This window comes from Anarhichas minor, unplaced genomic scaffold, assembly GCF_050575085.1.
Source record: "Anarhichas minor isolate MPS153535 unplaced genomic scaffold, ASM5057508v1 ptg000058l, whole genome shotgun sequence".
NCBI classification, from domain to species: Eukaryota; Metazoa; Chordata; class Actinopteri; order Perciformes; family Anarhichadidae; genus Anarhichas; species Anarhichas minor.
The window spans coordinates 10,680,369-10,691,106 of record NW_027466504.1 but is presented as its reverse complement, the minus strand read 5'-3'; the positions used below and the strand labels follow the sequence as shown (position 1 = coordinate 10,691,106).

The window sequence follows — 10,738 nt, the reverse complement described above, 5'->3', positions numbered from 1 at the left end:
ACGCAATCTTTTGGGGAAGATGACCAGATATTTGATTAAGCATGATGATATACTGATGGTATTCATCACGTTTGCTGTTTCTGGAGAGAATGTTTACGTTTGTTTCTAGTGCGGTGCCCAAGTAAACCCGATCTACATTTGTCTTCTTTGAAATGCAAACTAATTGCAAAAATCAGGTTGGCGTCTTTTCTCTGCAGTTCAATGTTGAACGCGTTTAGTGTTTGCAAGGAAAAGCGGAATCCGTCTCATTGTCCGAAAAATAGTGACGAGGCAAATATTACGAAGAGCACATTTTGGGAGTCTGTCTGAGACCCAGCGGCAGCCCGACTGGTTCGTCTTACACAAACAAACCATTGTGAATCAAATGACGCACTTTTTCTCATGGTAGGTCTTCAAGAGAGGGCAGGCCAGTGCTTACTGTATATCGGAATGCTGCTGACAATGGTCATTGGCGGCTGCAGAAGTTGTAATGAGTGTATAAGCAAAAGTAATATACCTAAAAGAAAAAATGAGTTGTAAATCAGCGGTTTCCTTTTTTTTTACTTTGGTGTGACTGAGATTGTGCGGAGGAATTTTTTTCAGACGCGCGATCATAATGATGTAATATATGATTATTTAATGTTGCTTTTTTCCTCATGATTGTACGTTGTGTTTTTTAATCTTCGAAGGACTGCGTATTTTTAAAAAAAAGACATGGTGTCCGACACACAAGATGAAGTCATGCGTGGATGCTGACTGTCCAGTGCTGCCCTATGCTTCCTGGAAAGCCCTGCTGATATTCATCTATTGATATGGCTCATGTTTGTTGCAACAAAGGCATCTCTGGATATAAGTGTTTGATTGGCTGTGCTTCAGCCTCAACCACAGTATTAACTCTGACTTTTGATTAAGGCTTTGGCCAAAGTGGATTTGGAGATGGATATGGTGAAAACGCTTGTACTGTATCAAATTTGCTTTTGTTTTGCAGAGAGCTTTGGGACTGAGGACTGCCTTGACAGACAGACTGCTTCTTTTGCTGAGCTTATCAGCCAACGTGTCTCCATGTGGGATTTTTTTTTTCTCATTGCTACTGAGGATGACTATGTGAAAAGCCCCAAGCAAGGCTTCCAGTTACCCGCCAAAGAATGTTGGCATGAACATGAAGATTAAAGCTGCCATTTCAACTCAAGTGAAACACAGTGCATAGTGCACACACTAACTGCCACCAGAAGGGACTGTTCCATAATTACATAAATTAGATCAAGTGTGCCCAATGGATATTTGAATCCCTGTCACTTTGCTCTAAATAGTCATGGCAGAGAGGACCTTTGAACAGTTCAAACTATTTGGGAGCAAACAGTGAGAGGTTTGGCCAGTGGCCTACAAGGACAGTGTGAGGTAATGGTATTTGCTCCAGGAAATAATTGCTGGCCAAGCCTGTTGCTGCGCAACTATATTATAGCATTGAACTTTTTGTCTTACAATGCATCAGTTCACAATTGTTTATCCATGTAGACAGTCACTTATATGCCAGTCTACTCTATCACGGTCAACCAAAATTATTTATTGCTTAAGCAAAGGTTCATATAAATAAATTCAGCCCTATAACTCACCTGCATAGATTTTGTGATCACACGATGGTTTTACAAAAGCCACGTGGTGCCCATCTCATATGGGTTGGGCTGCTTTTCTGTTGCTTTGTAGAGATAGGCACTTGTCTAGAGTTTACAGGTGCAGAGGGCCAGTGGGCTAGATTTCCAGTGTGGAATGCATGTTGCGAAAGCGAAATGAGCTTCAATATGAAAACAAAGAGTTCCCACGGGCTGTTAGTTTACTTCGACGATGAGGGATTTTGTGACTTTCTAGAACTTCTCATACTGAATGGTAAACTCAGCCTCCGTTTCTCGATCTTCTGTGCCGAGCCTGCGACCGTCGTATCGGACACGGCGGTCAACGACAGTCAATGGCACACAGTCACAATAAGGAGAAACTTTAAGAACACAACCCTGAAGGTGGACAATGAGAAGAAATGGGTGGAGGTGAAGTCAAAAAGACGGGATATGACTGTTTTCAGCCATTTGTTTGTTGGTGGAATACCACCGGAGTTACGATCCGTGGCGTTACGACTCACATCAGCTGCAGTCAAGGATCAGCTACCTTTCACTGGATGGATAACTGACATAAAGGTCAACAACACAGAGTCTGTCATGATCAACAGTGAAGGAGTCCTAAAGGACCTCTGCGGTTCAGCCAACATGTGCTTGAATGGAGGAGTCTGCAGTATAATTAACAACGAATCAACATGTGACTGCTCTCAGACGGGGTTCCAAGGAAAGGACTGCAGTGAAGGTAAGACATTTGGATTCAGTTCAGACATACAGTCGGTACGATATGTCCTCTGTAGCCTTTCAAGTCATTTGGCTATGCTTGTTTAGGTTTTACCACGTGCGTCATTGATCTGCTATACAGTTGTTTGAAATGAGTGAGTCTCCTGCAAGGCCTCATTAGCAAAACTTGCAGGTGTTCTCCATCCCCAAAGGTGTCTTCCATTCTTATAAAACAGGTCCATGGGAATTGGTTGACCTATGAAACATCATCTCCAATGGCTTACCTCAAAAGCAAGAGCAGGAGTAATTATCGAAGAGTCAAATGGAGTAAACATAAATGATGTCATTGACTTCATACAGTATAAAAAAGTGCCCAATAGATTTAAATAGTTGTTAACAGAAGAGAACCAAAATATTAACTGGGGGAGATTTTTGTGTCCGTTGCTAACACTGCTATTATTATTGCATTGATACTAAAGCTCACCACATTAGGATTTATCATCATCATATCATTTTCTGCAAACTGTAGCATGGCTGAGACACGACTGCTGTCCAAAATGTTATCCTAATTGATTGAATAATTCCAAAAGATAAAACAATCAGCTGTGTAGTGCCGGAGAATAAAAGAGCTAGAGATCCAGCTAATCAATACACAAAGACAACATTGGGTTCTATGAGGTAGTGAGAATACTGTCACTCTGTCGTGGCCAAATATTGTTATCAAAATATCAGTATCTCTTTTAGTTTTTATCGAATGAAAATGCGTAATAATTCAGGGCATTAGGTGATTGAGTGTGGCGCTTCCCACAGGTTAGCAGTTTATTGCTGTGGTGAGGAAGAGCAGGTTTGTTGGTCAGTGTTGATGGGGGAGGGGTGTGAGTGTATCTGTTTTTTGTATCTATTTCTCCAGTTTATATATAGGCCATTTCATTTCAAATGCCCATGTATCTTTACTCAAGCACGTAAATCATTTATTAACAATAGGCTCATTAAGCCAGCACTAGATAACTAATGCTACGGCATACAGTAAAATATTCCCATCTGATTGTTGTTAGTCATTGAGCCAAATATGAAATATCTCTAATTAGAATGGCCTCTACTGTATAGGCAATGTTTTATTTGCGGCTGTATTCATGTTTTGTTAATGGTGTTAATGCAGCAGCAGGGAGCATAAGGTCTTTTACCAACCGCATGCACTGACAGAGTGAATGATTGTTGCTGTCGTTCACTAACAGGCTTTCAGCGTTGGGCAGCATTAAGTATTTGTTTATTTAAACCAATGTACGTCAGTGAGAAATAGCAGGGCTGTATAGCCACACTGCATCAAAGCACCCGGAGTAAATCTAGATCAAAAATTAACTGTGGCAGTAAATATACTTCGACATGCCACCCAAACAGTAATGTTGTTCTCTTTCTTGCTCTTTTCAAGTACAGTGTATAATCACAAATCTTTCTCCAGTTTGGAGGAAATCCAAACAACGCCTAGAAGGCTCTTTGTCTTTTAGTGAATCACAACGCAATCAGTTTTATGGCAGCCATCTTTTTCCTTACGCAAATCTAGCCTGATGACAGGTCTATCTCAAGCTGTGATACAGTCGTAGTTAGGAAACCAATGCAATGAATTGCTGATGACTCTTGAAACAAAATGCATAAGCAACTTTGTTTTTAATGTTAAAACCTTAACAACAGGTTACTATCCAGACAATTACATCTTATTGTTTTTGAATAGACATTTTTTGCATTAAAATTGTTTTTTTTGTTGAGGAAATAACATTCTCAACACACATTCTGGGTATTAAGCATTTTGATTCACATATGTAGGGATTCGATTATAAAGTATGACTCAGTGTTCTGCCTACTTACTTACTAAAACTAATTTCCAAAGGTCAACTTACTATGATTTGTCTGAGATGAGTTGAGTCAAAACAAATTATCTTTATAAACTATTACTATTTTGGATTCTACATGTCCCTCAAGAATGCTGAAAGATTTTTCAGTAAAACAGACACAAATTCAAATGGTTGGATACGGATGGAAATTTATTACATTTCCTGCAAAATACTTTAAAAATAATTGCAAATAAAAATATTTTAATATTATCTAAACAACAAAAACTCAGGTTTAAAAAAAGTAAAGGCAATTCCCTCACTACTAGAATGATAAACTATTTATCAGGAAGATGTTGACTTATAATGTTTGATATTTCAGTCTACAGGCTTCCATTTTCAGTGGCTCTAAATTAAATAATACTTTCAAAATAAAATGATTATAGGCTGTCTGTTTTTTGTGTGTGAGTGTGTCTTATTAGTCAAGAAATGGTAGGAAAAGTCATTCTCACATCAGAAAATGAAACAAAATATGGCTTCTGATGTTAATAGTTGTATGGCCATGAAAGAACTAATTGGTTATGTTATTGCAGTATTAAGATAAAAGATGTAAAATATATCTTTGTGCCGCATAAAGGATGAGCAGTCATTGTTTAAAGAGGTCAATGTAACAAATATGCCATGGCAATGGGGACCACATCCATCATTGTTCATGAAGATGAAAGCTACTATATGATAACAATTACAAATATGGTCTAATCACTTTCCATGTAGCGTGTCTGTGCACATATATAGAGGAGTTGGTTGGCTCATGGACTAGCTTAATGACTTGACGTTTGATGGGATGGACTATGGACTGTTCTGGTAAATTAATCTCAAACAAATATTTATGAATAAAGTAAGTGTGTCCTTACCAACTGTAATGGCACAAAACACTTAACACAAACAATTCCCTGAATAATACATGGTTCATCCTTATTTTAGGTGCTGCAGTGACAGTGACAAAGAACTGACTTTTTCCAAATTTAGCAGGTCTCCTGAATGAGCTCATTTTGCGAGTTCCAAGATGGTGGGTGAGAGAAACAGTCAGAAAGAGAGCAGCATGTTAAACTCATACTGAAGGTCTTTAAGGATAGTTGTACATCTGTCAACTTGCTGGCCTGAATATGTCACGGGAGTTCACGGATAGGACCCAAACGCAAGACCACAGGAGACAGAGTACAGCAAAACAGACTTTATTGTGTAGGTGTGTGAAGGTGTGGAGCCCGAGGTCCGACACCAGAGAGTAGGCAGATCGACGGTGTGAGTCCCGTGGCTCGACACCGGAGGGCTGGTAGCTTGACGGCGTGATGTCCCGTGGCTCGATACCAGAGAGTAGGCAGATCGACGGTGTGAGTCCCGTGGCTCGACACTGGAGAGCTGGCAGCTTGACGGCGTGTGTAGTCCGCTAACACAACGGAGGGCAGAGCGGCGGTGAGTAGTCCGTTAACACAGAGGGCACGGGGGATTCCCGGACCGACGGACACCGGAGGCAGGCGCTCGAGGGAGTAGATGCAACGGGGTAGAAGCGGGTGAAAGACGGTACGACCTGACCACCCCAGACTGCAGGACCAGAGTTTATATATTGCCAGGGGTATCATTATTGGGACCTGAGTCTGGTGTGTCAGGCTGCAGGAGGTGATCAGCTGGAGTGGCTGCAGCTGTGTGGCTATGGGAGGTGTAGGGTCTGACAGGGATCCTGACAGAATAACCACATCAAATCATGGAAGAGAAACTACAGGTTACTAAACTGAAATGATTAGATCCATAAGATTACACAACAGAAGCCTCACAGACAAACAGGCTATATATCAGTAGAGACGTCTGCTGCCGTCACCCCAGAGAGCCAATAAGCACAGTTTGGGATTGTTCCTTATAGTTTGCCAGTGGCTCTAACAAGCATAGTGGTGCTAGTCACAGCGGATCTTTTCCACAGCAAAAGCAGTAATCATTGAAAAATTGGCCCCTTTTAGTATCAACCTATAAACACAACATTGCTACTTTATTTATACAACTATATCATATTAAGTTTTTTATGGCGAACAGTCAAACAGTTGCCTATTTACACATCCAGCAGGCACAAAGCAACATTAGCATTCATTTAGAGTTTTGTTGGCCAATTCATTTAATTACAACATTCACTTTTTTTAGCTCGGTTTTGGTCTCCACCAACTCCTTAGGGGAAACCCGCCTCTACTAATGCTTCACTCTGTCCACCAGCTAGTCACTCACTGTCTGCTGTTTCATGCTGGGCAAGTCTCATACATTGGGATTAATCAAAGTGCTGAGGACAGCTTGCCCTTGCATAGCAGTTTGACCGAACTAGACCGTTAAAGCCCCAGAGAGCAGGAACGAGCAATTTCACTATCGCATTACACGTAGCCATTTGATCCATTGTTAATGTAAAAATATCCTAGATATAGCTATATACTGTATATACAAATTCGAATTAATATCTGGCGTTGGTGTATCACATCTCTCTGCTTATGTGCCTGTAAAAAAAAAAGCACAAAAAGCTCTTTCCCTAGCCCTAAATAGCACAACAGAACTGCTTTGAGTTGACAATGACATATCTTGACATATGTAATTTGTTTGAGCTAAAACACTCTAAGACTGTTAGTTCATGCTGAACTTTTTACATCATCTGTATTTTACATTTCTGTCCAGCCATGTTTTTAGTGTTACTATATTTTACACCAGACTATATAAATCGTGGTAATACTACCCGCAATGAGGAAAGCTTTCTATAGCTCATTTCTGCATGGTACTAACATTGCAAGACGAAGAGATTCAATTCCCACCGGAGCCATCCATGCTGAAATTGTATGAACTCATGGTACCTTAAGTCACTTTAGATGAAAGCATTCACCCGATTGTACCTTTGCCAGCTAATTCAGTATTCTAGCAAGTTCAGAGAAAACCTTTTCCCCCACCTCAAGGTAATGTGGTATTGCTGCTTGCTTTCTCACCATCCCGAGCTGCACGGGGAAGGCAGCAAACAACAGCTACTACTGCAAATGTCTGTGCATGGAGAATTTTTATCAGACCATTAATTCAAAATGATGATTAAAGCTATTGCTTTTAGCCCAGTCAGAATCAAATTTAACCTTCAAAACTAGAAGCATATAATACAGAGAGGTCTGCCCATACGTTTACCTATAGTGCCCATACATTGATTAACCTCCAAAGTACATTGGAGTTTTAAATTTACCTTTCCACTAAAAATGTAAAAGCCGTTGTATTGCTTTGATCAGATGAAAGGCTCACAGGATTTGCCACCAGACCTGTCAAGTCTCCCCTATCCTACCACAAGCTTGCACATTGCACAACCTCACACACACGCACACATAAATCCCTTTGATCGGTAAAACAATTATTTAAATGCACTGTTCTATGGCCTGTAAGTTCCCAGAATCTGTCCTCCTTTTTCTCATTAGATAAATTATTTTGTCCTGATAAAATGTAATGATGTTTATTTCATCGTACCTTAGCTGAACATAAATCAGCCAAAGTACAAAAGTAGGGCAGATCTAAAGACTGTACAGCATTTTTATTTAATTTAATTTTGTGCATTATGTAATTCAAAGGATAAATTGACTGGATACAGTAAATCATTGTGATTGTGTTGCACTTTTGCTGAGAGAATAGCTTCTAGGTCCTTGCAAAGATATTGTTAGAAGTCATTGTAGGACTGACAGCCAGATTACTTAAGAGTCACTTCATTAAGCTGCTAATGCGTGATGACAGGGTACCAAGTATGACTGTAGCCTACAGTAAGTGAAATTATGTCACACCTTTTTTCACATTTGAATCATAATCATCAGCTTGGTAGTCACGGAACACGACAGCTTCACATCAGATTTGTGCAACATATGCAGGAGGCAAAATGTCCGCATATAGGATTCACACTCCTTACATTCTTTACCAGGCCTTGGTAAGGCCAGGCCTTGGTACAGGGTTTTACTTTTACATGTAGACAGAAAACATGCATTTTTTTCTGATGTTATTGATATGCCATTGGTCCATTTTTATATTTTTCATGACACTGGATCCTTAAATATGTCTGTCTCATACAAATCGATTCTTAGTCAGTGGCAATGGGATTCCCCGGTAAAATGTCCTGCCAGTATAATTTGAAATATGAAGACTTCCGCAGCCCCTTCATTACATTTCGAGTGGTGTTTTACATTATCTGTCACCAATGACTCGCAACCTGCTATGACACCACTTGTAATATGGAGATGGAGGAGGAGGAAGAGGTGTGAAACGTCCAACATTGGCGTTCTTTTACAGGCATGTCTCTGACTGTAACATTAGTATAATATTTACTCCCATTTTACCGTAGCTCCATTTTCGTCTCCACCAAACTCCTAAAGGATATATTCAATGCGTTGTCCCTAGATAAAAAAATATTGATTTGTTAATAAAAAATTTTGGCTACAGTGATACTGAAAGACTGAAAGCCTTTTGGTGTCAAACAAAAAAAGAGAGGATTTCTTTCTTTGGGGAATAATTTGTCGATCCTGGCTTTTGCAGGACATCTAGCAAAGAACTTGTTGGAACTGTTCAGCACACCGTGTATGTGTTTCTGAATGAAGAAGCGAATCAATTTAAACTGAAATATCTGTTGATGCTCTGGCAGCATGCTTCTAGTCAGTACTGGATGTGTTGTGCCAAGTTGTATCCCTAAGGACAATTCAACCCAACGCACTAAAAAATACAATAGAGTGAGGAAGTGGGCAGGCTTGTATTGGGTGGCTGAACAACTGAACGGAAAAAAAATCTGATTGAAAAAAAGCTAATGGTACACGTCTGTGCAGTTAACAACTAAAATCAATGCGTCTCAAATACTACAGTCATTGGAAATATATAGAGAGCTTACTCCTAATATCCTGTCCCTGTGCTGATTATGGGACTAGCAGGGTTTGACATTTGTAGAGGTTTTACAGTTTGGGACTTTGCATCAATTTATATACAAGAGCAATGCTTTTTGCACAACTGTACAAAGACAGACTGTAGATAAATGCACAATGAGTCAGGGTAACACATATGGAAACAGTTACTTTAGTGAACTCAATACGTAGCTTGTGTTTGTCAAAAGCAACACTATCATTTTTAGCTGATTTATGGCTCCATGTGAATGAGCCGTTTTTTAATTATTCAGTAGCTTTGCACGTGTTCACATATAGATTAAACTGCTTTGAGACGCAATATAGCAAGATGATCTTTGAAGTATGTCTGTCATTGTATGTCACACGAACACGTGGCCTCACTGTATCTCCTAAAGTGTCATTCTGTCTAGAATCCTCTAGTGCAGCTTCACTCAGACGAAAGCAGATTATTAGTATACTGCTGTCTCTGAGTCCAACGACAGATATTGGGATCAAAAGATTAGAGGGATTTTCCTGGAGGATTTTTGCCTTGTTTAATAAATACAACTGCTTGTGACTGTCAAAGGGTGTTTGTGAAATTCTTTGACACAAAACTCTCCTTTAACGGGATTCGTCCCACAACGCAAATAAACATGTCCGAGTATCCACAGCACGCTCACACATGCTTGTATTAAACTGGGCTATACAGTGTGTTTTTATTGTAGCATGTGAGCTGACATAAGGAGTTTAGTTTTTTTGTCTTGTTTGTTAGTTTATCATAGATGACGTCCTTTAGTCATACCTAGGATTTATTTGGAAAAATATCTCACCTTGCATAATCGCTGAACAGTTTGATCTCCTCTATACAGATTCAGAATAAAAGCTGCATGGAGGCGAAAATGTGCCTCTTTAAATTCCCGACTGCAGATGATATTTTCACTTTGAACATAAGTTGCCTTTCATGCTGCTGGTTAGGTGTCATCCTTCATGAGAGTCGTCTGAAATGCTAAAAACAAGTCGAAAGTGCACTGTCAGAATTTCAAAGCTGTCATGCTAATGGTAAAGCGAAGACAAATCACTTTTCAGCAACATTTTATGTGACTTTGAAGCCCTTTATAACACAAATAAATCCGACTTCACAATAATAGCGTAGGGGAGACTATTCGTTACCTTTAGGGATTTCTACTTCCTGTACAAGTAGGTGAGTGCTCCTTCTTGCACGTAATATATATATCCACCCTTATAGATTAATTGATCAGATTTATAAATCAAAGGTCGCTATGGATCTTTTTGTTCATTTTTAATGGGAAGGGCTATAGCTCACTGTTCACAGTACTTAGAGCTTAGCTACATTTAATGCTCAGTGTGCTTTATTAATACTTTTTTTTTTACTTCAGCTGAAGAGCCGCTCTTTAGATAGGGATTTGTCACACGTCAACGGTGAGAGCCACAACCACAGTTTCCTTAAGCAACTGCTGAGAGTATTTAAGGTGCTTGCTTCAACACGAGGCTGTGATTTCTAATACAATGAGGTTACAAATATGCTGAGCCAATACTTAAAAATGTGCAGTTTACATTGATTCTTAGGACATCTTGGTTCCCCGCCAGGCCTAATACTCAAGTGTTTAAAAGCTACTGCATCATAAAAAAGATTTACTCCACACCTGTAATACTATCCTAGATATTGTCAATCCTG

At 39.7% G+C, this 10,738-nt stretch overlaps 1 protein-coding gene across 3 annotated transcripts in view; it reads left to right on the top strand.

Annotated features, from left to right (window-relative positions):
• The first annotated feature begins 1,616 nt into the window (after positions 1-1,616).
• The window catches only part of LOC142932962 (neurexin-1a), a 228,749-nt gene continuing 219,627 nt past the window's right edge, over positions 1,617-10,738 (top strand). For 2 of the 3 annotated variants that reach the window (XM_076077075.1, XM_076077076.1), the window contains exon 1: positions 1,752-2,328. In XM_076077075.1, the coding sequence (XP_075933190.1) occupies positions 1,767-2,328 (562 nt within the window). In that variant the 5' untranslated portion in view covers positions 1,752-1,766. Of the gene's footprint in view, positions 2,329-10,738 lie in introns of all 3 variants that reach the window. The other variant, XM_076077074.1, reaches the window with a different exon arrangement.